Source organism: Odocoileus virginianus, chromosome 17 (assembly GCF_023699985.2).
Source record: "Odocoileus virginianus isolate 20LAN1187 ecotype Illinois chromosome 17, Ovbor_1.2, whole genome shotgun sequence".
Lineage (NCBI taxonomy): Eukaryota > Metazoa > Chordata > Mammalia > Artiodactyla > Cervidae > Odocoileus > Odocoileus virginianus.
Window position 1 is genome coordinate 16797208 of NC_069690.1, and position 27701 is coordinate 16824908.

The 27701-nt window shown below is 36.7% G+C and overlaps 1 protein-coding gene across 7 annotated transcripts in view; it reads right to left on the reverse strand.

The window, feature by feature from the left end:
- Positions 1–2767: 2767 nt before the first annotated feature.
- Positions 2768–27701, reverse strand: part of RHOT1 (ras homolog family member T1) — a 63693-nt gene continuing 38759 nt past the window's right edge. For 3 of the 7 annotated variants that reach the window (XM_020898523.2, XM_070478718.1, XM_070478717.1), the window contains exons 12-21: positions 25819–25903; positions 25106–25251; positions 23703–23803; positions 21629–21759; positions 20911–20994; positions 19763–19882; positions 18316–18518; positions 17150–17245; positions 15327–15449; positions 2768–3862 (exon numbers count right to left, since the gene is read on the reverse strand). In XM_020898523.2, the coding sequence (XP_020754182.2) occupies positions 3745–3862; positions 15327–15449; positions 17150–17245; positions 18316–18518; positions 19763–19882; positions 20911–20994; positions 21629–21759; positions 23703–23803; positions 25106–25251; positions 25819–25903 (1207 nt within the window). In that variant the 3' untranslated portion in view covers positions 2768–3744. Of the gene's footprint in view, positions 3863–13723; positions 13838–15326; positions 15450–17149; positions 17246–18315; positions 18519–19762; positions 19883–20910; positions 20995–21628; positions 21760–23702; positions 23804–25105; positions 25252–25818; positions 25904–27701 lie in introns of all 7 variants that reach the window. The other 4 variants (XR_011492122.1, XM_020898536.2, XM_020898552.2 and 1 more) reach the window with 4 other exon arrangements.

Below are 27701 nucleotides of genomic sequence, written 5' to 3' on the forward strand. Positions count from 1 at the left end.
GGGAACCAGAATGGCACCATGAACTTAGGAAATGTTTCCAAATGAACCAAAATCTCACTTTCCAGTAAGGTGTCCGTACCTTCTGAAACAAAAATAACTGGGACAAAAGGATGTGACAAGTGTGAGCATGCCATGGGAGGCAACTGGACAGTTTTTGAATGTGGGATGCACTAGAGAGATCTGAAACACATTAGCTGTGATACTCACAGGTCAGAGAACTTCCAGACAGCTGAGAGCGAAACAGGTCAACAGGCATTCGCTCCCACTGATGGAGCCTTTTGACAAATACGGTTTAAAAAACAAGAATTATTTGCAAGATTAGAGGTTTTAACAAATGGGTTATTGGGACTGTGAAACTGGGGATCAAGGTTTTTGGTTCAGGCTACCAGCATGGTGCAGTCTCATATTATTAATAGAAACATTAAATAAATTTAGAGTCTTGCCATAGGGTGTTTCTTAAAAAGCATGTAGTCCAGAGTCAGCTTCCTAAGAACCCATGGACTCAAAAATGTGAGGATGATGCCAAATAGATAAATGTGCTAATGAAAATTAGGTCACGTACCCATTTTTAAGATGTGCACATATATTTTAAAGACACTTTTCACAGGAAGCTCATTTTGGTGCCCTGTGGTGACCCGGATAGGTGGGATGGGGGTTAGGGATGGGAGGGAGGTCCGAGAGGGAGGGGATATATGTACAGGCATAGCTGATTCACTCCGTTTTACAGCAGAAACAAAAACAAACTGTAAAGCAATTATACTCCAATAAAACAAAATAAGAGCTTCTCAAGTAGTGCTAGTGGTAAAGAGCCCATCTGCCAATGCAGGAGACGAAAGAGACACACGTTTGATCCTTAGGTCGGGAAGATACCCTTGAGAAGGGCATGGCAACCCACTCTAGTGTTCTTGCCTGGAGAACCCCATGGACAGAAAAGCCTGGTGAGCTACAGTCCACAGGGTTGCAAAGAGTCGAATATGACTGAAGCGACTTAGCATGCAGGCATGCAAAAGAAAAGAAAATAAAGACACTTTTACATGGACATTTACTAGTACCGTTCAGACAGAAGAGGCATCAAAGCTAACACCAGTTGCATTCTGAGGGTCTGTTCAGGAAAGGTTTCCACTCTGTATCATTTGAGCACTTACCTCTGTTTCCCCTCTGCTAGTCACTATCCAGTTGCCTCCTCTCCTTTCATTCAGGACAGGCTCAGCAGGATGCCTCCTTCGCGGTGCCTTCCCCTGACAGGTGATGGGCCGATCTGCACAGGTACCTACAGCCTTCCTTCTCTTCTTTCACAGACTACTTCAGAATGGTGACGTGCTCCCCAAACTCCTAACATCAGGGCCCACTCCAACCACAGCACTGGGAGCTCTGCCGATGTGGGACATGGCCCATTTTTTTGGTCAAATGTGAAAGAGAAAGAACAGATGGATGGCAAGAAGCAACAGCACAGGATGTGCTCATTAAGGCTGTTACTACATCACAACAAGGGACTACAAACCTTCAAAGTGATGCTCCTTCACAGGACCGCCTCAAAAATTCATTAAAACGCTGTAGCGAACAGTTTCAGAACTGTCCTTTTAAAAGGGAAGACCACTGGCACAAAGTGAAAGGCTTCAACCCTCAAATTCCCATAGCGATCATCTGAGTATACTGTAAAAGCCAGAAGCAGCCTTTTGCTGTATTCATTCACACATTTTCCTATATTAACTAGTCCCTAACACGGATATGAAAGAAGGGAAAAGATCCGCATACGCCTGGAGGTTAAAGAGGAGAAGGCAATGATTCCTCTGCAAACCCACCCCCACCTGGACTGAGAGGAGAGGAAGGCTGCTCTTGAGAGCAGGTAAAGAAACAGGGCAGCTGCCAGTCTGCCTTCTTGACAATCAGATACTTCAAATGAAAAGACTGAGAGAGAAAAATCTCAACATGTAAACACACTACTTTTTACCTTTTTGGCAAACTACCTTCTTCCCTCTGTTTCTCACAAACACAACAATCTACAAAGCATATTCATGTACAATAACATTTCAGTCGGAACAAGGAAGAACTTGGAAGGAAAGAATTAACCGAACTGGAAGCTGTATAACTTAAATTTATTTGGTAAATGAGGAAATCTCAGGAAATAGTGAAAATGAGGAGTCACCAGACTTTTCTTCGCTCAATTCTCCTTTTCCTTAGATTCAGAATGAAAATGTGAGGGAGGGAGATGGGGAAGTGAGCAGGTGAGCATTGCACGTAATATTTTACAAGCTTATAGCTAGTAAATTATATTGTTACTAGCTGCTCAAGGAATGTGATCTTCGGAGAAAACACTCCTCAGAATGGCAAAGGGGGGGTGGGGAATCCATGTTAAAGGAGAAAATAAACATGTAAATCATAGTAGTAAAACTGTATCTGTTAGGTATGTGTAGGGAAAAACAACTGCCCTTTCCTAAGAACAAATTTCCCCACAACTTTAAAATAGATTTCCTCCTATATATACAAATCATACTTGTCTTCTTTCCTAATAAGTATTATCTTTCTGTATAAAAAATAATTTGCAAGATAAGAAAGACAGAAACCAGAGGAATTTCATTTCACCTGTACAGAAATAATTACTTCCCCCTCCCTCTTTTTTGGCCACACTGTGTGGCTCGCAAGATCTTATTTCCCTGACCAGGAACTGAACCCCAGGCAACAGCAGTGAAAAGGCTGAGTCTGAACCACTGGACCACTGGGGAAATTCCCAGAAACATTTACTTTCATGAGACAAAAAACTCAAGGGCACAGTACACAGCAGTTATTTATTTAAATACTTGAAAAGGTCAATGATGGAAAAAATAGGTTTATCATGAGAGTTTATATTCATCAGATTTATTTTACCATTTAAAAAAGTGCTGCTTCTAGGCTATCCTAGCCAGGTATAGAACAATTCATGACACATGCAGCTACTGTAATATACTATAATAGACACAGCCATTATAGAACAATTTACACTTTGGGAGGAAATTCAGTAGTAGTAATGGTGACCGTTTATTTAAACTAAAAACATTGATAATATACAAATCTGTTTTCTCTTTTGATTGAAAGGGCTATAAAATTCAACATACTGACAAAGGAAGCAACATAATCACACGAGTGACGCCTCTGCTAAGTGCCTTTAGCTTTCTCCTTCCTCAGAGGAGAGCCTCACGTTCAACTACACAACTTTTAGACTGCACGATGACTTCAAGGCTGGCCTACCATAAGGGACGGGACTGAAAGAAAGTCATGTTTTTTAAAAACGGAGAGAAAATGGCAAATTGTGCCTTGTGTACTCGAAGTACCCAAAGATCATTCTGAGTAAGTGTGAAATAAATAGCTGATCGATGAGTAAAACACAATCTCAGAGCTGACTTAAATCTAGAATGAGCCAGCTGAGCACTAACAATATCACGTCAAAACGTCCAGAAACGTCGTTTCTAGAACTCAGTCTGGGAGACCGTATCTTGCCTGAATATGTACATTATTTACAAAATATTCCCTTTTGGCCTCTGAAAGTTAGCCATTTTAGTTTGGCTGTTAAGCTGTTTCTTTCCATATGCTAGCCAATACTGCAGTTATAACTATCATTAAAATACTCTTATGCATGAATTACAAATATTAATAAAGTAACTCTGCGATGTATAAATATCTCAATATTTCTAGTGGAATTTAAAGCATTCAGAATGTACATAAAAGTATTTGTTTTTGGTAGGGCCAGTATCTTTTTTTTTTTTTAAATCATCGCTGTTTCAGTAATGCTTTGTACATGGCAAAGCCCAAAACTGCAAAAACAGTAGCACCAAAACTTGCTCGAAGCCAAAACGTGGAGCTCTTGAGGTCAGCTTGTGTCACGTGCCTGTAGTCAAAAAATATAATTAATGTTTAAAACATGATTAGTATGAAAAAAACACTTATGTGGACAGTCTATTTTTAGGGAAGTATTAGCACACTTGTCAGACTAATTGCATACAGTAATGGTCACCAAAAGCATTTGTCAATAAGGCCATATGTACACTGCTTAGATAGTTATTGTCTTGAGACATACTGTAGACATTTGGGAGTAAACAACATCTAAAATGTTACAAGTTTTCTTCACAAGGGAAATGGAGAACTTAGACAAATCAACCTGCCACTTTTTAATACCAGCATGGTCCTTCAAAATGAGAGGTAAGATTGCAACCACACAATTTTGAGTCAATTTCATGGAATCTCCTGTCCCCAGGAACCAAAACCTATCTTGTAAGCAGTTAAGTGACAAGTGACAATACTTTTCTAAAATCAATGCTTAAAATGCTTAAAATCAACTTTAGAAACACTGAGTCCCATAAAAATTTACAAAAAAAAAATCCCAAAAGGGGAGGGGGAAGATTTACCAGTTTGCATTAATTTGGTTACTGCTGATTAAAGAAAGAAGAAAAAACAAACAAACCAAACTCTGGTATTAGTCAGACAGGCAGTGACAATGGTACCAATCAAAGGACATAATGTAACATGATGGACTGAAAGGTAAATGACACAAAAGAAGCCATATTATGCATGACAAGAACAGGGACAGCCTGTACCACAAACTGAGTTTGTGAGCATGCTCAGTTAATAACACTGCTAAGCACCCTCAAGGGTCTCAAGTATGACAGCTTACCATAAGGAAGATTAAGCTTTAAAGAAAAAGTTGGAACATTTTATTCAACTGTCACAGAAGGTTTAGTTAAGTGAACACAATTGAAGTGATGTAGAAAGCTTACAGGATTAAGAGTTTAGAGAAACTGTCTAGGTTATTTTACAACTGAACTAATAAACAAACAGATTTGAAGCAAGAGTCAGACATCATTAAAAGACCAAGACACTGACACAAGCAAAAGAGTTAAGAGCCTAGAATATATAAATTGTACAAAACTACTTTGCCTCAGTAATAGTCAAGGGTAAACAATCAGATTAGTTATCACACAATGCAATCTGTACATCCCTAAGAAGCAAGGTTGCTTATAATACAAGCAGAGTGCTCCATGCCTTATCACCACAGGGAAACAACACAAAGTACTCCAATTCCTTCTCCTTCCCAGTTTCTATTTTTAAAAAAGTCACTCCTTACATAATTATCATTTTACAAAGCAAAGTGATAACACAGATTCATGCCACCTTGCAAGTTAGTTCTTCCAACAGGCAGTGTTTCATTAACAAGGAAAAAAAAAAAAGAGTTAGGGAAGAAAATACTTAGGTTTTTTAGTTTTTTCTAGTTTTTCCAACAGGAAAAACTCCAACATAGCCAACCCCACTGGTTGTGGGAAATGTTACCTGGCTTCAAGAAAAAGTGGACCGTGAGATGACTCCATGAAGATGGAATCTTCTACAGAGCTGACGGCGTGCACCTGGTGAGTAATACTGCCTTCGTCGTCTGCTAACAGCATGGCACCCCACTCAGCTACCCGGGCTCTTAACCTTTTATACACATGCACACAGTTTGCAGTTCACAGCACAGCTCACAAAAGAAGGGGACTGAAATAATATCTCTTGATTAAACATCCCACACATAAACTGAGTTGCCACCCTATTATATGATGCATCTGATGGTTTCTATATTTAAAATGAATTTATCCTCTAGAATATTGCCAAACTTAAAAAAAAAAATCTATCTATATATACTCTTTTAAAACATTCACATACTATGCAGGGAAACCTAAGGCTGTTACATACCTTCTCTATGTATCCCCCAGAGGCTGGTCTTGGTATATTTGAAAGACTAAGAGAAGCCCTTGAAACCAATACTACAAATAGTACTTGACAATATTCGGTGACTAGAAGTACTTACTCAAAATGAGGCTAACAACTATTAGTCATGAAGTTGAGAGATGCTTCTAATTTCTGATTACTAAAAACTACAAACATATATCTGTAAAAAAAAAAAAAAAAAAAAACAAAGACAAAGAGTAAAACATCCCAAACTCTGACTGTCATGGTCCTATGACAAGAGTTTCAAAGTTTACAACTCCAAGTCGGCAGAGACACAGAGGACTGAAAGTGAGAACTCGGGCTCAAAGTGCATCAGAGTTCTGCTTCGGCTTCGGCCTCTGATTTTCATGCGTCTTCACTAACAGAAAATATTTTTACACTTACTTTTTTTTTTTACACTTAATTATAAAGTAAGTGCAAAACGGGGTTAGGATGTTAGCTATAGTGACATTAAAATCAGTGAAAATAATTTCTCATAAATATGCTTCAAGTATGGAATCTGTTAACACAGCTTAGCTCCCTTTTCTATTGCTGTAGTTGTGTGGCTTTTTTTTTTCCTACACTGTGTGGCATGCGGGATCTTAGTTCTCCATCCAGGGATCAAACCCACAACCCCTGCAGTAGAAGCAAGGGAGTCTTAACCACTGAACCAACCACTGGGGAAGCCTCTCCTTCTGTTGTATTTTGAGAAGTAGTACCATTCATGAAATAATATATTCTGCCTGATTTTATTGCTTAGCTTTCTTTTGCATTTCCAGACAGTAATTATTACTTTTCCCTAAGCTATAGTATAGCCTTCAATAGGCAAAACAGTGCTTCATATTTATAGATAAGAAACAATATGGATACATGCTCAATATACAGCTAGTTTAAATCTCAAGGCAACCATTAACTCATAAAGTATATTTCAATGACTCCACTGATGTTACTGTAGTTGTTTAAGATACTTTTGGACATGGAAAACTACTTTTTAGACAGAAAGCTACTTAGAGAATTATTTTACACTTTTATCATATGCATTTAAAAGCTACATTAACCAGGCTCTATTTATAAGGAAAACACATTTATAATGGAAGGCACATTTGCATTGCCTGCCTAACGACACCTGAATAGACAAGAGTGTGATCTTAATTGTACCCCATAAGTGTGAAGAACTGAGCCATGCTTGTCATTTCAGGTCTCAAGCAGAAGCAGAGTAATAGTTTCAAAAAGCTGCTCCCTAATTCATGTCTAAACTCAAGCAAAAAGCAATTCTTCCACAATTCTTTCCAAATGACTCATATAAAATATCTTGGAATAAATTATAATGTCTTATTGTATATTTTTTCTTAAGTTTTTCTGGCTATTAAAAAAGTAATGTAAGCACATTATATGAGAAAATGAAACTAGGAAGGAAAAAAAATCACTTAGAGTCACCTAAGGCAACTAATTGAAATTTGTGTTATTTCCTTTTAGACTTTTTAAAATGTATTTCTTACATAGCTGCAAACACAATGCATATAATTTATCTATTTTATATCCTTTAAATATATTACATAAGGTCTTTTCCATGAATTATAGAAACATCCTTTTAAATAGATGCATTATATTTTTATTGGGGGTTATCTCCATTTACAGATACCTGTAACTAAAGTGATAAACGCTCTTTTACATAAGATTTTTCACTACATTTAAAGGTTTCCTTAACACAGACTTCCCCAAAATGAAAATTACAGGGTCAAAAATGTGTGTGTGTGTGTGTGTGTGTGTGTGTGTGTGTGTAAAAAGGTTCTTTTTTTCCAATCTATTGATATACCATAATCACACATTTCTCTATTATATGTGGAATAAAATAATTTAGGTTTAGCAGTATCTCTTTTTACAACATAAGAAATAATGACTAAGTGGTAAAATATAACCTTAATTAATTATATGAAGTTTGCTAGAGCTTTTGAGTTCTTAGGCAGAGAATCCCTGTGTCCTGAATGCTGCCTTTCTGGCTTAAAAGTGCTCTGGGCCCATACGTCAGTCAGATAACAAGCGCTCTTTGACCCAAGTGTGGGAGCAAACCAACAAGTTTGGACCTGGATATTATTAAGGCTGCTACTTAATAAGGCAGAAAGAAGGAAATGTTTCCAAAATTCAGGCAATAAAGAGGTAAATTAAAAGCTGTGTGAAGGTCGCAGAAGGTGCGTAACAGACCAAAATTCCTATGTACCTTTACACAGAATGCCTTAAAGAAGGCATACAATATGCTCTGATTAACTCTGCAATTTACAATAAACTAAAATCTTTATGGGGTTTAGTGTATTTAACTAATAATAAAGGGAATGTTATCAATTGCAATGTTCAGAATCACAAAATAATCAAATCCTTTATAAAGGGCTCAACAGAACTAAACCTATTCCAGCTATTCCCAAATAGGTATTTTTAATTTTGTTCTCTATAATGTGTTACAAGACTTTATATATGAGGTATAAAAACTATACAGGCATACCTCAGAGATATTATGAGTTCAGTTCCAGAACACTGTAATAAACTGAGTATTGCAATAAAGTGAGTCAGATCAACTGTTTGGTTTCCCAGTGCATAGAAAAATTATGTCTCTGCTATACTGTAGTCTATTAAGTGTGCAATAGCATTATCACTAAAAAAACAACCATACACATACTTAATTTAAAAATACTATAAATATCGCTAAAAAATGCTAACGATCATCTGAAAATGCAGTTACCACAAGCCTTCAATTTGTAAAAACCACAATATCTTTGAAGCACAATAAAGCAAAGCACAATAAAATAAGGTATGCCTGTACTGCAGAGACCTAAATGTCTGCAAAAATTAGAATCTGAGGCAAGAGGAGAATTCAGAAAGGTCCAGCTATCAACTAATCTAACCTTAGACTGCAGGCTATTATGCAGAGGAAAGAAAAGCTCAATAGTACATACTCAAAAGCAGTGAAGCTAGGAGACTGTGGAAGAGTACCGCCCAGTCACTTTTATCAGTCCTCCCATACAGCTTCTCAGAAATAAATTTGAACTTCCTATTTTTTATTCTTCTATCTTACCACTTCACCCTTCCCAAACACAACTCCGAGGTGTGCAAAGGCACTAAAAATGAATGGTCTCCTAGTTTTATAATTCTTCCCATACATGTATCTCAGATATGCATTTTTAAGTTAATACTCTGAAATATGCATGTAACCTAAAGTTAACTAGGGTTCACAGATATCATACATAGCTTTTTCCTATCTGCAATCTCAAACTGAAAATTATACTGAGGTCATCTAAACTATAGTTAAATCTTTTGTTTTTCAACTTTAAAACGAAAATGTTTCTGGATCTCCCTGCTTTTATTCCTCTCCCTGTTTTACATTTCTTCCTGGTGAAGTAGTTTTTTGTATTTATCTCTAATACCTAGTAGGTATGAAATATTTTAATATTTCTCAAAATAGGTTAAGAATAGTGTTCAACAAAGATGAACTGCAACACAAATCATAAGAAAGCTGTTAACTGAGCATGCCTAAACAGTAACAAACTTAGGAAAAGGACACAGGTGTGCAATGTCAAGAAATGCTTCAGCAAGCATTAGAGGAATAAAAATTCACAGATGACTGTAGATACATGGGAAATAAACAAAGTTTATATGTTAACTACTGATCAAGGTCGGAATAAGCAAACTCCACTCTGTGGTGTCCTTTAAAATACTAATCAAATGGCAAAAAATTTTAAAACTATAGGCAGCAGCAGCTTACTTCACAAAATCTATAACACAAGTCTGGGGCAATTTTAAATGTATATGTATTCAAATTCAAAGAAAAGCCTTGTAAGGACCTTTCATATAAGTATAAAAGTTTCATATGAAATTAAAACACAGGATGCACTTCCTTAAAGTACAGTATTTTACTGTAACATAGTATCTTACGGACTCTTATGATCCCCATGGAATCTCTGTAACATTAAGATTTCTAGGAAACCATCTTCTTTATAAGGCGATCCCGTGAAAGGCAGTTCATTCTGGTGTGACAACTGTAAAACACCTTTCTTCAAAAATAGAGTTCCTATATTAAGTAACATGACTTTAAGTGATGTGGAAGAGCTTAGGTGATTAGTAAAGTAATAAGGGCAAATGAAGTAAGTCATTAATGAATGGATTAAAATAAATGTCTCATGTATCCAATTTTTAAAAATACATTAAAAAGCAGAGTAAAAAAATACATGGGTATGACAGTCCATCATACTCAGTGTGGAGCAACACACTTTGTTGCTAAAGTAAAATACTGTTACCAAACTTAGGAAGTAATAGGAACAAATAATCAAATAATAAACACATAATACAAAGAAATAAGAGAACCAAAATATGTATCAAAGAAAACTACACCAAAATGATAAATTGTAAAATAAACAATATGATTAAACTACAGGTTAGGAAAAATGGGAGGACTGTACACTGAAACGCAGCTGGGAAAAGGGTCAAGAAGAGTTAAAAAATGACTAGGTGGCACAGACAAACAAGTCAAAGTGAACATCTAAAGGAAGGGACAAACTAAAGTGCTGGCTAGAGTACACTAGTGCATGAGAGTACACTGCACACTAGAGTACACTGGCACATTTGGAGTACACTGGTGCACTAGAGTACACTGCACACTAGAGTACACTGGTACACTAGAGTACACTGGCACATTTGGAGTACACTGGTGCACTAGAGCACACTGGCGCACTAGAGTACACTGCACACTAGAGTACACTGGTACACTAGAGTACACTGCACACTAGAGTACACTGGCACATTTGGAGTACACTGGTGCACTAGAGCACACTGGCGCACTAGAGTACACTGGTACATTTAGAGTACACTGGCGCACTAGAGTACACTGCACACTAGAGTACACTGGTACATTTAGAGTACACTGGCACACTAGAGTACACTGGTGCACTTATCAAGTACACTGGCACACTAGAGCACTTAGAGTTCACTGCACACTAGGGCACACTGCACACTAAAGTAGAGCAACATCCTCATGCAAAGCAAAGTGTGCTGAAATTAGAACAATAAATGCTTAATAAACTAAAACCCTGGGGAGTTCAAACCAACAAGCAAGACCATTTCTACATAGTTCATTTTAACACCTTCAGATTTAAGAGGTATTTATAACTAAAATATAATCACAAGGTACTTTTCTCCAATAACGTGATTTGCACGGATTGAAATGAAAGCATTGCCAAAAACTGAAATCATCTGGCCACATATGAATCACCCTCCAAGTGTATTTAAATTCAAATAATTCCAGCTATTCATAAATTGTTCTCAAGAAAAACATAAACCTATCCAGATCTAAAGGCTGAGACCATAATTACCGAAGAACAAAGTCACACGTCAGATATGTAGTTAAAACACTTCTCATACATGTTGAAACCAATATTCATTCAATTAAAGTTGAAAGAAAAAAATTTTTTATTACTACTTTCTACTTGAAATATGTCGTGATAGTCAATTAGCTAAAAACAAAAACAAAAAAAGACAACTTTTTCTGGTCAAAGACAGGGGAAACATGGATAATTTCAGAAATCTTGGAACCGTTGAAACTGCCTAAGTGTAAATTAATTAATTTGACATAGATCCTCTCAGATCAGGTTTTGTTAGCATAAGGCACTAAGGTCACTGAAAATATAATCAAAGTTTAAAAAATTTTAACCTAATATTTAGAAAGGTTTTTAAACACATGTCTAGATCTTCATATTTGTATGAAATTTCACCCCAGCTCACAGCAGCATCCTATCGCAGGTATTTAGGTACTTGAATGAATAAATCAAAGTGGTGGGAGAATGACATAAGGGGAGGATGTGGGCCCAAACATGTATTATCTGGAAGTAATTTCTAGTTTGGTGATCAACATTTTTATGAGCACATTAAAAGAATGTACTAACTTGAGAACAGCATGCATATACCAGTATTTGTATTAATTTCTTTGCAGACATTTAACAAAATTTTTGGCTTAAAGGAAAAATCTTAAATTGCTCATTTATACTTCTAAACCAAATGCCAGGCACAGAAGATTTCTAAAACCAAAGACCTAAGACTTATTAAGAAATCCTCCCTACTGAATGAAAAGTAAAAAATCCTTGTATGACTTTTACTCAATTACTAAATCTTTTTCCATTTATGTAATATTAAGATATACCTGGCACAGCAAACCAATGGTGAAAAAAGTGGTTCCATAGAAAGTGGTTCCGTTCTCACTCCACCAATGAGATTACTTTTTCAAGTTTTTAAAGAGAAAGGAGTAAAACTGTATGTGGGCGGTGTTTGTGAAAGAAATTTTCATTCCTTAGGTGTACTTATTTTTTTTTGGCCTGCACTTTCACAACTCTAGGCTATGTCTTAAGACTGAAGATACAAACTGATGGCCTATAAACAGGTTTTCTTTGTTCTGATTAATACTTTAAATTTTTAAAATTTCACTGCTTTCATTTAAATGGCAGAAATTTTCACATAAAACTCCTGACATCTGATGTCAGAGAATCGGAGGTCCTGGCAACACCACACTTGGACAATGACCAACAGCTGGAGCTGAGACACGGCTGCCTCTTTCAGACAGGACCTGTCACTGTCCCCACCTCTTACTTCTCCTTGGCCACCTTCTTCATTAATATTATCCATCCAGGCCCTGTAGGCATTTCCATTTTTGGCTTCCACCCTCGCCTACCTCATCTAACAATCCTTTTGTGAATTAGAAGAAAATTCAATATGGAACTCATAAATTTCCACTGGACCTCTAGAAAATAAATTAGTGAAATACCTACCAGGGAAGAGGAAGGAGTTCTTTGAAAAGTACATGAGTTCCCCTCCTCGTCTTTTTCAATCTTTCCCTTCTTGATTACTACATGTCAGTGATGTATGCTGACATTACCATTAAATTATTTCTAGTTTATAAGTAGGCATGACAAAATGTACTGATTCTTCTTCAAGGATCACTATACAGAGCAATTTATGATAAGCAATCTCATTCATTAATGCACACCCAACCTCTTTCACTGGGAAGCTGACTAAACCAACCTAAAACTAAAATTGTCACTGAAGATGCAGACAACAAATCAATCTGCAATTATGTACGATCGAGAACTTCTAGAAGGAAACAGATGGTTTATGATCAGCAATTATTAGGAGCCAGGGTAAGTTCATCAAGAATAAGACACCAAATAGATGTCACTTTCTATTTATATAAAATTAACACATTGGTTGATCAGAGGCATGTGGTAGAAATTGTAATGATTTTAAAAGAGCTCTCCATAAAATTTCCTGTAAGATAACAAGGTAAAACATGGGCTGGATAATGAAATATTTTTAACTGGCAGAATAATCTTTCCCCCAAAATTCTGAATCTGTGTCATTGGGAAAAGAGTTGTCTAGTAGAGCACTAAAGGGTTTGCTTGCTTGAGCGACCTCACTCTCTAATCGCTGGGTATTTAACACTTTTTATCACTAACTTGAAAGATAAAAAACATAGCTACCAAATTTGCAAATAACACAATGCCGAGATATATAATGGGACAAATGACAGAAACAATGTCTGAAATGACTGAGCTAGAACAAATGAACTGAAAAGAATATGACATTTAATAGAGATATATATGTATCTGCAGTTAGATTCAGAGAGCCAACTAAAAATGTCAAAGACAATTAGAGAGGAGGGGACACTGCTTTAATAACACTTCACACGAAAAAAAATCTGATTTCAATTAACCCCAAGATTAATACACATCCACAGTGGGTTGGGGCTTCTACACAGTGAGTTCATGCAGTAGACAGGTGCTGTCCTAACTGTGGAACATGACTGTCCACCGTTATGCAAAGTCAGATTACACTTGAAGCACCATTCTCCATTCTCAGGGGCACTTGTAAAGAGGTACTCTGAACACCTAAGGGGCTTTCAGATGAGGGAAACGAGAAATGATGAGGTCACTAAACCGACTAAGTTAAGAAACAGCTGAAAGAAATGGGGATGTTCTACCTGGAGAAGAGAAAATTAGGGGAGACATGATGGCCGTCTTCAAATGTCTGAAGGATTGCTATGTTGAAGAGGGAGTAGAATAGTCGTATGTTGTTCTAAAGGGCAGAACTAAAACTAAAGGAGAGAAAGTTAAAGGGCAATCATTTTAGTAAAAAAAAAAAAAAGAAAAAAAAGCAGAAGCAAAAACCTCCTCCAATGAGGAAAGCCTTCAGCAGATAAACAATACTCTCTCAAGAGGGCTCTCAGGAAGTCAGTCTAAGGGGAGGTTAGGCCAGGTGAATCCTAGAATCTCTTCCAACTATACCATTTCTGACTCCACAGCTCCTGAATGTTGTTTGGTTTGAACTAGCCTTGCATTTTCTCAGATAGCCATCATGAGAGAATCTGTGTTACTCTTTATAAGGTGCCATTCAAAAGACAAGAGGCAGAACTTCACCACCAAATGAGAGTGGTGATCCCTTCAAAGCAATCACCCGAGACAGCTGCGTTCTTATTCCAGAGCTGAGAGTGCTCAAAAAACACCACTGAAACCCTTGCAGGATGCCTGCAGAGTCTGTTTCTGATTCATATAAGATATAGCCTCACCGTTTAGTAGCCATGTCTACACTGCAGGTGGACACAAACCAGCCTACTCATTTGGTACAGTTCTGGCCCTCAGTGGGAGTCCAACAGTAACCCAAATAAGATTCATTTCTAACCAAAATCTACTTAGCTTGATCGTGTGTCTTAATTAAGCCCTACTCCCAATGACATCTGGATGATTTAAAAAACCTAATTCATAAAAATTTGACATTAGATACAAATTAATATTACATTAATTAGGCTCTTACATGTTCACAAAATGTAAAATCAATTTGAACAAAGGCAGCATGACCAGAATAAGAACATAACTTCCAAGTTGATTGCTTTGAGGGAATGTATACAACCTATTTTGTTGTTGCTGTTGCTCTTTTTTAAAAGCGTATTATGCTCTAGGCAAACTTCATGTGTTGGGTTCAGTTATAAAGACCTAAAAAACTAGTGCTATAGATCTTTTTGCTTTTCCATATTCCTTTGAATCCTTAAAGTTGGCTATTGTCTTCTTTTCAAATAAATATCCAAGGTACTTAAAAAGTAAAAAAATATATATATATATATAAATAATTTAAACAACAGAAAAGTTTTTCAAACCAAAGACATTGTTCACATTAGCATGGTTTTATAAGTTGTACTATTTTAATGCAAGCTGAATACATTATAACATTTGGGATCAATGTCTCTTTTCCTTACTGAAGTCCTAATCTATTTCTGCAACTCTCAGTCAAAAGATTTTCAATTTCCCTACACATTTTTATCCTCTAATTTAAAAAATACTTTAACTTTCTGAATTAAAAAGGCAAAAATCTTACTTTATAGTCCCCTAAATATATCTACTAATTTTTAAACACTGAGGATGATTCCAGAACTAAACATTGTCACCACAGTGAGAATTTTAGTGGAAGTTAGTTGGGCATCAGTTGGCTTGTTGTCTTGGTAGTGAGTATCTATGTAATAAATAGTCATCCACTTTTTTCCTTTTGTATTTTAACAGAATGCCTGGTACCCAGTAAATAAAGTTAAGAACCTGTTAAGAACTGCAGTGAAGATTTTGTTCTTTACAGATTGCAGCAAGTCTGAGTTGAGGAAGCTCTGACAGATGCAAAAGGTACACCTGTTGCAGGTGCACATACAGCGTAACCGGGCATGGCTGCGAAAACACACAGAAGGACAGGAGTTGAGTTCTTACTTACAAATATGGCACAAGTCAGAGTGTGCCAACTTAAAAAAAAAAGACTTAGGCATAAGCAACACTAAGGAAAAGGACAGCGTGGGGCATGCTAAAGTTGTGCAGAATTCCACGTTTACAAAAAATATAATCAACAGCAATAGCTCCCTCCTCCCTCCCTATAGAAAATCTGAGGAAAATCAGCTAACACGTTTGCTTTTTTTGGAGGGGGGATAGAATTATTAGTACAAGGGTTTTAGTGGAATAAATATGCACAGCAATAGATGGCACCCTCATCTAAATCAATAAAAGAAAAACTGAGTAAGCCACAGCACCCACCGAAAGGTCAGAGTTGGCTAGCACTGAAATAACCACCCCCTCCTCCTCCCTCAGGATACACACATGCCTGAAAACCAGGAAGGAGAATAGTGGCAAATACACAAAAAGTCAAAAGACGAGTACGTATATTCAACCTGAGGGGATATGAACATCGTCTTTAATCTATCAAGCACCATGGCTCCCCAAGGAAATCAAAGTGCTTCCATATATTTCTACTTGAACCCAAAATATGGGGTTAATTTTCATCTGCTACCAGCAGCTAAGTATCTGCTAACATAGCAGCTAAGCATGATAACATGAAACTCTGGGTAAGGGTGTAAAAATCAACAATGGATCCAATTGATCTTAGATACGAAATTTAGGGAGGCTTTCTGACTCCTTTCTGGTTGAGTGAGTTGCACTAGTTGGTACAGGCACGTGGAGCCATCTAACCTCCACTTAAAAACCAAAGTAGGGGGTCCCCAATGACTGCTCAGGGGTCAGAGCCACTCAGACATACAAGGCCATCACACCACCCCTCAAGAGGTCCTGGCGCAGAACCCACTCAGAAGAGTGCTACCTGATGAATCAATTACATCCCTTCCTGTAACACCTGAACATTTTTTAGAGGCTTCTCTAAAGGAGAAGTCCTTCTCAAAGGACTGGCCCAAACTGACTTGGCTTAGCTTGTGAGATCTGATGAGACCACAGCACACGGTGGCATAGTTGTGGAGATTAGCAGCATCCCAATAATGCCTAATTCTCAACATGAAGAAAAACAAGAATTAATTTTTCAAAAGACTCTTATAGGCTCGAGATACTCCATTTTAAAATTTGACTTGTGATGATGAACACAGCACTGGTACTAAGTCACTGCCAGCTGTCATACTGGAATCCATCTGTTATTTTATAATTGAATCTGACTCTTCAACATACACAGGCTCCGCCCACCAAAAAGGAGGGATGCAAAGTATGCTTAGCAACAGGGAGATGCTTCATGAGAAGTAATTCTGGATTAACCATATAAACAACTGTCCATGTATGTACATTTATCATATACACATGTGCACACACACACACACACACACACTCACAAATACTGCAGTAAAATTTTAAAATATGCAGATCAAAAAACACAGTTGCGGTTATTTACAAGATTAAGATAGTGCATTTACATAGTAAAAAATAAAAAGACACCATAGTATACAGCTAGGCAGTAAGACTGACCAAGCAGTGCGTTTCTGGATAATTACTAATTATGGTGAAAGAGATCTGGTCATCTATAAGAAAAGTCAACAAAATCCCACAGAAACCATAAAGAAAAAGTAACTTACAAAGGAAGCCATAAAGAAAAAGTAACTTACAAAGCAGTTTTTAGAAAGACCCAGATTTTTCTCAAATTCTCTATTCTATCAGTGTTGCCCATGTCTCGGTAGAGTCTGTCTTTGTAATGATCCTCTCTGTAGATAACATACATGAGAGTTTTAAAGCAAAGGTAAAACAGAAATAAGGTTTTGCTTATCTAATAGTAATAGGAATTACTTCTCTTCCAATACAAATAGAATTTCAAGGGTTTGCTGCATTTTTTTTAATGTATTAGTTAATGGAATAGCAATAAAATTAACTCTGCTTTGAAAAATCTGTACAAATTAACACCCTTTTTGAAAAACCTCAGCTTCTAGCAATTTTTGAGTATTACTCTGTTATACTGTAGTTTTCATGAGAAAAAAATAACTTAGAGAATAACATAATAATAAATAAAATAAACTATGAAGTTCTGAGAAACGCACTGCCTGAAAAACTACCTTGTCACAGAACAGAATTTATACGAACACAGTACTTGAGGAGAATGCCATTAAGAGCCATGCAATTTTAAGGCAGTTAGTAAACTACAAAGATGACCACAGTTATGTGCTTGTGTATATGCATGTATAGATATACAATAAATGTACATAAAATTTGTGGCTCATAACACTTAATGTAAAACATTTATATAGAGGGAATTCCAATTACAACTGCTTTTAACAGCACTAAAAAAAGATGTTATATCCTGAATTCAAACATACTCATAATTTAAACGAAGATTCATAAAAGATTTTAGAATCCTTCACATACTCAAAGTCAATTAATCAGAAATTAAGCAGAAAAAAATATAAAAATGAAATTATTGTTCATATGAAAATGCTTTATTAGCATGATGTCAATCCCACTTAATGGCAGTAAGACTAATTTTTTTAATGCTGGGTGAGGGGCTGAGTTTTACTGTACTATCCTATTAAGATAGTCACAGCCTGCTCAAAAATATTCAAATATTGTCAGATTATATATACTTTATATAATTATATTTATACAATTTTATTCTGGTATTCAAACTAATCTTGCATTTACTCAAACTTATCCCTTCTCATTACTAAGTCTCTGTTGCTGAACAACTTCCATGTGACAGAGATTCCACCCTCATGGCTAACAATGACATGCGATGTTACCACGAACCATGCAACATGAAAATGACGGCAGAGCAAGTACTTACGGGTACATGGCCATCGTTGTCAATTTAACAAAGATATCTTTACTGGGTGCATCAGCAGTATTGCAAGTGAAGGCTTGTGGTGGAGGCATTTTGTGTTTCCTGCAGAAATCAGTAGGTGAAATACTATACTCTTGTTTAACTTCATGCAGGTCTGACTTTGCAGCTACGATTAAGCAAGGTATTCTGCTGTCCATAAAGTGTTGCTATAGAATAAAAAGTGAAATCAAAATCTGATGACAAGCTAAAAAATTACTAAATTTCATTCAAGGGGCACTGAAATTTTTCTCTAGATAGGCAAATCATCAACAGTTTCAGGGAGAAAGTGAATAAAGAGGCAAGGACTGGCAGTTATCTAGGTCAGTGACATAATAAGACCAGGGCCACTTTTCTAATGCAGATAACAATACAAACCTATAACAATTCTTTGAATTCACTATAATTAAAAAAGAATTTTTTTAAGATCTAATACTTTGAAATAGAAATCTACCTAAATTCTTCTATCCTAAAACACACTATTTTCATTTTTTTATATTACCTCTAGTCCTTAGGGCTTCCCTGGTAGCCCAGGACAGTAAACAATCTGTCTGCAATGCAGGAAACCTGGGTTCAATTCTTAGACTGGAAAGATTCCCTGGAGATGATGGGCATGGCTACCCACTCCAGTATTCTTGCCTGCAGAATTCCATAGATAGAGGAGCCTGGCGGGCTACAGTCCATGGGGTCGCAAAGAGGCATGACTAAGCGATTAACACTTTCACTTTCTAGTCCTTAAGCACATGCATATATATATATATATATGTATATATATACACACAGACACACACACACACACACACACACACACACGGATATTTACATAGTGGCAGTCATGCTGGATATTACTACTGAAAAATACTGAATTTTCCATGTTTTCAGAATTCAAAACCATTATTTTTAATGACTATATAAATTTCACAGGATCATTTTATCTCAATTTGGTAAGCTACCCTCCTATTTTTAGATATGTAGATTATTTCCAGGTTTTTGCTATTAAAAACAATCCTAGAATAAATTCCTTTGTACATAAAGTTTTTTTACTGAATCTTGTTGACAATTTCAAAGTAACTTACAACTTTTGAAGCCTCATGTTTATCTCGTTGCTCTATTAATCTTCTTGGTATAATTGGCAATATGTAAACCATGTGCATTCCTAAGAATTTTCACAAATGTAGAGGTTCTTAACCAGGGACGAACATCAGAATCACTTGTGGAAAAAAGTATTTTTTAAAATACAAATGTCTGGGACTGTACCACCTCAGAATGAAACCAGAACCTTTAGGGATAGGATGTATGTATCTTTAAAAAGCTCCACAGATAATTTTCTTGCATTTCCTTGGTTAGAAAACACATTACTATTCCATTAAACAAACAAAGTTAAACTTAGTTATGGCCCAAAATTGAAACAAACCTTAAAAATCCTGGCACAGTATTCAAAGGATTTAGGGTTACTGACATCATATACCAGGCACACAACATCACAAAGGATCTCAGCCTCAGTCAAAAATTCAGATTCTGAGATATCATGCAACTTGGAAAAGAAAAAGACAATGAGAAACATAAGTATCATAACACTGATGCAAAATTAAAGTCATGATGTTTTATTACTTGTTTAACTTGACTTAATTTAAAAATACTAGTTAAAAAAATACTAGTTAAGCATAATTTTTCAGACTCATTAGAAGACACAGAGATAAAAAAGTAGCTTTCTGATTTTTGTAGATGAAAAATTGTGATTAAGGTCCTACAGAAACTAACATTTAGTGAGTGACTATTAGTGTGCTGGGTAGGCCCTTAACATGCATTCTCTACCTACTAAAGATAACAAGCAGGTTACAGAGATTAGGTCAACTGCCAAAGATAACTCAAACCAAAATTTGAATTCAGATGATTCCCAGTGGGAAGCCTAGGTGGCGCAGTGGTAAAGAATCAGCCTGCCAAGCAGGAGACCTGGCTTCACCCCTGGGTCGGGAAGATGCCCTGGAGAAGGAAATGATAACCCACTCCAGTATTCCTGCCTGAAAATTCCATGGACAGAGAAGCCTGATGGGCTACAGTCCACGGGGTGGCAGAGTTGGACATGACTGAGCACATAAACACGACTCCCAAGTCTTTTTTCTTTCTACCACACCACTCTTCCTCCCCACCAATCAAAAACACAAAGCAAAGGATGGTACATTAAGGTTATCACTGACCACAGATAAACTACCACACACCTGCACTAAAACCTTCAAACTAATTTCTAGTCAACAGTAAAGGATGTAATTTTTAAAAATATAAATAAAAGAAAGAGCAAAGTGGATTGAATTTTTTTTTTACTTTTTTTATGGTGGTATTACATACAAGTAAGCACACAAATAGATAAATTTTTACTTGTATCTACACCCATGTAATCACCACACAGATTTAAGAGAATTAAAATTAAATCTAATGACTAAGTCAGGTAGAAAAATAAAACCACACAAAAACTGTTAAATCAAATCCACTTATGTTCTCAAAGAGTCATTTTAAAAATGTACCCAACAATTAATAATCTTTATATGCCAGAAAACTTCTTACCAACAAATATTTCTCTTGTCCATAGACATAAACAGTGTTAATTGCATAGTATGATTTATGATCATCGCGAATTTTCTTCTGCCTCTGAAAACAACCAAAAATCTCAGTATTTACAGTAAGAAATCACAGTAACTAGTTTTCATCAGCACATGTACTTTGTGTATATGTGTGGGTGTGTTACCAAAAAAAGGATATTCTTCCCTATGCTATATATTATTTATCAGTACAAAGAGCATATTGATTTTGTTTCTTAGTTCTTAGGCTCTAAAATAAGAGATGCATTTGTTCTGTAGAAAGGGAAAGCAGTTAACTGACAAGGAAGTAAACTGCACTCATTGAGCCACCTGCTGGCAATTCTCATTACACTGTGATTTGGCCTGCTATTTCACCTGAAAATATGTCAATCTCTTTACTCAAGGCAGTAGTCACAATCAGATATCAGCAATGTAGAATGCTACATTTACTTCATGCCAAGCCCTGTGTCTGATACTTTCGTATGTGTATTTATTTAATCTCCATCTAAAAGTTAAAAAAAAAAAAAGATGGCTAACACCAATGAAGCAAAGATAAAGCTAGTTCAAAGAGATTACTGTTACATTTTAGTTGTACTTTACTACTACACCTATATATCAACTAAAAAGGTCAATGGTTATGAAAAAATTATATAAACACATGACTATAAAAATCTGAGTAAAGTTCTAGCTTTCTGAGCTCTCACCATTAAGTTTCTTCCAAGAAGAGCCTGAAGAATTCCACTTTTCCCACAGTTTTTCATCCCAATCACATTACATCGGAACACGTTCCTTTGAGTTTGCTTTTTCTGAAGGTCTATCTTTTTATCTCTTGTTACTAAAAAGGAAAATAAAAAGCTAATTATGTACCACGTACACTCACTGAGCCTTCACTTCGCCTTCTGCAAAATATGATACTGCTATTTATTATTTTTATGAAGCATTTGATCAATAAACAAACTGTATGATAGCCAACCTGTATGTAAAATGACGTACAGAAGATAATACAGAAGGGCCTCTTTAGTGAAAAAGGTACATTTCTGAAAGTCAGTTACAACTGATTTTTTCTAGTAACCACATATTTATTTTATCATAAAATATGTAGTACCTTTACATAAGAAAACAGTATCCCCAAAATGAACAAAAATCACAATGAACGTAGCACACACTGCATCCCATCTTTTTTCTATCACTGTCGTAACAAATTATAAACTCAGAGATGCCACCTCAGAACCTTACTCTCTTGGGTCTGTAAACAGAAAGGCGACAGGCACTCTAGATTTCCAAGGTAGATCTGTAAGAGAGGCAGTGCTGAAAATAATCCTGTATCAGCAGAGCAACGGGCATCTTTCTTGAGGGAAAGAGACCTCCTTAAGCTGCACCCAAAGATTTGACTACAAGAAAGCTCACCAGAGACACTATTTATAATAGCAAAACACTGAAAATTATAAAAAACACAAAATTATAGAATAGTTCAGTAAGTTATAGACTATCCATATGATGATACATTATATAACATTAAAGATATATAAAATACACACTGATAATAGAAATATGTCCACAATATTTTGTTGAGTACAAGAACCTCATGCTGGCTAATTAGTTCCTTATTCTTTGGTGCTGAAGTAAATATTGCCTAATTGGTTAAGTATTTTAAAGGGTACTTGCTCTGTCAATTTCACATAAGCTGTCTTCTTATAACAGGGCTTCCTGTAAGATACATGCCTATTTTTTCCCACCAATTAGGATATAAAAACTTCTTGAAATGATCAGTTCCCTAATTTATTATTTCATATTACATCTATATATTTTTTTAAGTGGAGCACACTGTTTGGCAAGGATGCCTGTTGAACATTACAAGATCTATAAAAGATTTATTAACGTGGTAAAAAGTTATAAAACTGAGAAGTACAATCAGTTCAATATCAGGATCATGTGTTAATACCCATTATTTTTAATGTTTAAAGAAAATTAAAACACAAGATGGACTGTAAATACTTTTAATGCCTATCAGTTCAGTTCCGTTCAGTCGCTCAGTCGTGTCTGATTCTTTGCGACCCCATGAATCGCAGCACGCCAGGCCTCCCTGTCTATCACCAACTCCCAGAGTTTAATCAAACTCATGCCCATCGAGTCGGTGACGCCATCCAGCCATCTCATCCTCTGTCGTCCCCTCCTCCTCCTGCCCCTAATCCCTCCCAGCATCAGGGTCTTTTCCAATGAGTCAACTCTTCGCATGAGGTGGCCAAAGTACTGGAGTTTCAGCTTTAGCATCAGCCCTTCCATTGAACACCCAGGACTGATCTCCTTTAGGATGAACTGACTGGATCTCCTTGCAGTCCAAGGGACTCTCAAGAGTCTTCTCCAACACCACAGTTCAAAAGTATCCATTTTTTGGCACTCAGCTTTCTTCACAGTCTAACTCTCACATCCATACATGACCACTGGAAAAACCATAGCCTTGACTAGACGGACCTTTGTTGGCAAAGTAATGTCTCTGCTTTTTAATATGCTGTCTGGGTTGGTCATAATGCCTATAGCCTTTCCTAATTTTCATCCATGACGTACCCTCAGGGGTAGACTAGAAGTAAAACCTTTACTCTTTCTTTTTTGATAAACAAGAAATCAAGCATTTCAATTCAAAAGAGATTATCAAATCATGGGCAAACAAGAGTATAGACAGGAAGACTAATGAAGATGCATTTATTTTCACTGTTTTCACATATGAAACTGGAATCTTGAAAAAAGAAAAATCTAATTAAAGAGTATTTACACACTTACCCGTGATGGCTGAAGCCTGAGATTCTTGTTCAGTCAATATTGAATAACCTAGATAACCCAAATATTCCAGGCACCGCTGTACATCTAAATAGGTCGTGAGCCTAGGAAAAAGTTGAAAATGCAGGGTTTCTAAAAGAATATCTATTTTAAAAAATCACAACAGCTCAAATAGCTTTATTTGACCAGACCGAGATAATTTTTGTCAGACTGCTTTAATTTCCCATGTGCCCAATCACGGCTCTTCCTACTATGACATTCTTAGGGTAGAGAAGAAAGAGAAGAACGCAACATAAGGGGTGGAGGGGGTCCCTGTATCTACTCCATTGGCCTGGAGAGAGCAAAGCCACACAGATGAGCAGTGAGCCCCAAGAGCACCCAGTGCTCTAGGTAAGATCTAAAGCACAGATATTTTATGTTATCTGCTTCCCAAGTTACATACTGTACTGCAAATACAGGCTAAGTATTTGTATTAAGTATTAAGTAAGGACTTAATACTGAAAGGGTTTGCAAAAGGTGCAAAACTAAAAGAGTGAAAGGCACTTGAAATTAATTAGCCTTTCTTATGAGCTGAAAAAAAAGAACAGATCCTGGTGTTGAGAAAGTTATTCTCACCAAAGCTAAAGTATTAAATCATTGTGCACAGGCAGAGGATTTTCCTATTGCCCTAGACAATAAGTCAACTTTGCTGTAACTAGACTGTAGACACCCTCACTAAGCCTAAGAGTGCATTCAAAGCAAATAACAATCCCTCAAAGTGTCTTCCACTTTGTAAAATAATGCTCTCCCCACATTCCAAAAAATATGAGTTTCCCAGGTGGTGCTAACGGTTAAGAATCTGTCTGCCAATGCAGGAGATATAAGAGACTAGGGTTTGACCCCTGAGTCAGGAAGATTCCCTAGAGAAAGGCATGGCAACCCACTCCAGTATTCTTGCCTGGAGAATCCCATGGACAGAGGAGCCTGGCGGGCTACAGTCCATGGGGTTGCAGAGAGTCGGACATGACTAAAGTGACTTAACACACTCATATTACAAAAATAAAAGGACTGTGCAATAACAGTGATGATTCCTATTCCCTTAACCAAAAAAGTATCAAAACACAACATTGCAAATCAACTATACTCCAATAAAATTGTTTTTAAAGTATTAATGTTCAGTTCCATTTTGATATTACTATTTCCTTGTACATAATCCAAAAGCAAGCACATCCCTTCCTGATAAATTTATAAACATCTATAGTTCATCTTAGAGATAGCAGTGGCACTATATTAATAAATCCTGCTCACAGGCAGCTAAGATTGAAGCATTTCATAAGATCTGACAAATTCACAAAATAATGCATGTAATGCACCACAATTTCAAAGCAGCTGTAACTCTAGAGGAAAGAAGTGAGCTCTATACTCACGTCCACTGGGAAAGGAATCCCTGGTAGGTTATCCAGCCTTTTTCATTTGTACAAACTGTGTTATTCACATCTGGCCCCCAAGGTATGTAAGGGAAAACTTTAAACAAATCTTTAAGCTCATCAGGTGACAAAGCACAGTCTCTATCCTGAAGATACACAAGGAAGTATACATAATGTTTAGATATCTAAGAGGATAATTCCCAAACACAAGAGCCTCCTAATCTTGTAAAGCTATGCTTCCAAAAACCCATGAAAATAAATTTTACATTTTATCAAGAAAACTCCTTGCATGTATGTACAGAAACCTATGCAAGAATCTATTAGAAACTAGACTTTTTCATCTTGAGAAAATAATAAAGTAAATAAGAAAAAGTATTTTTGCTAGTTTTAAGAGCTTTTGAATAATTTTTGGCTATGTGACATGAGCAGGGCTAGTGGTAAAGAATACGTCTGCCGATGCAGGAAGCCTAAGAGACATGGGTTTGCTCCCTGGGTCAGGAAGCTCCCCTGGAGAAGGAAATGGCAACCCACTCCAGTATTCTTGCCTAGAGAAGCCTAGTGGGCTAGAGTCCGTGGGGTCGCAAAAAGCCACACATGACTGAAGCGACTTAGCACACATGACATGAGCACCCAATAGCTCAGGGAATAGAGCTACGTTATTCACAGAAAAACATTTTATCATATATCACAGAAAGCTGAAGCTGAAAGCTTACCAAATCATGCTTATCAAAAGTACTTTGGAGAAACAAATATGCGTGATGATTTAATTCAGTAGTGCAATCAGGAGGTATTTTTAGCCTGTTGATGAAAAAAAAAGTAAAATCATTAATCAAATATTAAAATTTAATTTGAGAAATGAATATGAAATTGCAACAAGTTCTTTCTGTGAGATGAAAGCACTCACAGAATATGTTTGCTGCAGCCATTTAGACTTTCCCAGGGGAAGTCACTGCATTGCTATGGTAATCCCCACAAGAGCCACAGCAGTGTCCTTCCAAGGTGACATATACACCTTCTTAACTATCTGAAGGGCAAGTTGTATCAAAAAATGTACAGACAATACTGATTAAACTGTAATCAGTTTCTAGTAGCTTCTCCTACAAACTAACTGTAAGTCAAAATTATGAGCTTTACACAGTATCAACACTGTAATGAGTTGAAAATGATGTGAAGAGATGTTATTTCTGCCTGATTTGATTTTTGACCCACCCTAAATTTGAATCAATAAACATTTATCAAATGCATCAAGATACTGGGGACATGAAAACATGACAGGCTCCCTACCTCTACGGAACCACATTCAAGCTGGAGACAGAAGACAAGTAGATAATCTTACTATCTCAACAGAAAGAGGCAACCGCTGAGTGGGCATACTACAGAAGCTAGGGGAGCTCTTGAGAAAGCAGACACCTTGGTGTGGGGATGGGAAGGTGTCAGCACTGCTGAGAGACACTGTCACTTGAACTGAGACTTGAAGGATAACAGACATGAATTAGGTTGGAGGGAGAAGGAGGAAGAGTAAAAATACCATGGGCAGAAGCCCAGGGTGGGAAATAATATCTGATTTGCAGACTAGAAGTAATTTAGCATTTACTTCTAGAGTGAAGGCAGAGAGTGAGTTGGAGCAGAACAGATCATGAATGACTTTCTATACCCGGTTAAGAAGCTTCAGCTTTATCCTGTCTTGAAGGCAAAGTGACATCACAAAATGTGTTATGTATCTATCAGTATTAATTCTTGCCACAACGTGAAGGACGGGAGTAGAGTTTAATGAGACTCAAGACGTGGCTCTAAAGGGGCTATTTTACAAAAAATTAAAGGTAGAGCACACAAAGAAATTAAGAGATTTCAGTGTAAGTAACAAAGCCATAAAAGATGGCGTTTCCTTACTGTCATTGTTTAGAAAGCAATAAGCAACCTTCCATGTTCTATAGAATATACCTACCCACATAAATGGCACAGAGAAGAAAGCTTGATAAAAAGGACAAATGCATTCACTCCATAAATATTTATTGAAAAATCTGGGAAATTACTTGAGCCAAGTTTGAATAACTTTGACAAGGGGAATTTCAACTTAGAACTGATTAGTGGACCAGGAATCCAACCAGAAAGTCTTTTGCTTCCTCAGTGATGGGGAAGGAAAAAAAATGACAGTTTTTCTGAACCCTTACAAGGAGAGCTAGCAGTACCATGCTAAAATTAAAAAAAGGAGAACATGAAGATCATATGCTATTGAAAGAATGAAGAAAAAAGGCAAAAGGCTCAAAGCCCAGATCCTGGGAAGTCACCTCCCTGAGAAGCCTACTTCCCTTGGGTACAGGAAAGGCATCCTACAGTAAGGCAGTCTCCTATTTCAGGATGACACTGGGTTCATTGCTAAACAAACAGAGCTTAAACACAACACTATTTAAAGGAAAATAACCACAGAGAGACTGGTTGCTTAGGAAAAGTACTTTATCCTGAACTGAGAACAGGCTATAAAACTCAAAGAGGACAAAGACTAATGCTAAGAAAATGCTAACCAATGTATTTTTGACTCCTTTGATTCTAAAAACAAGTTCATCTAGCTTCTCTCACCTCCTTCCTCAATAAAATG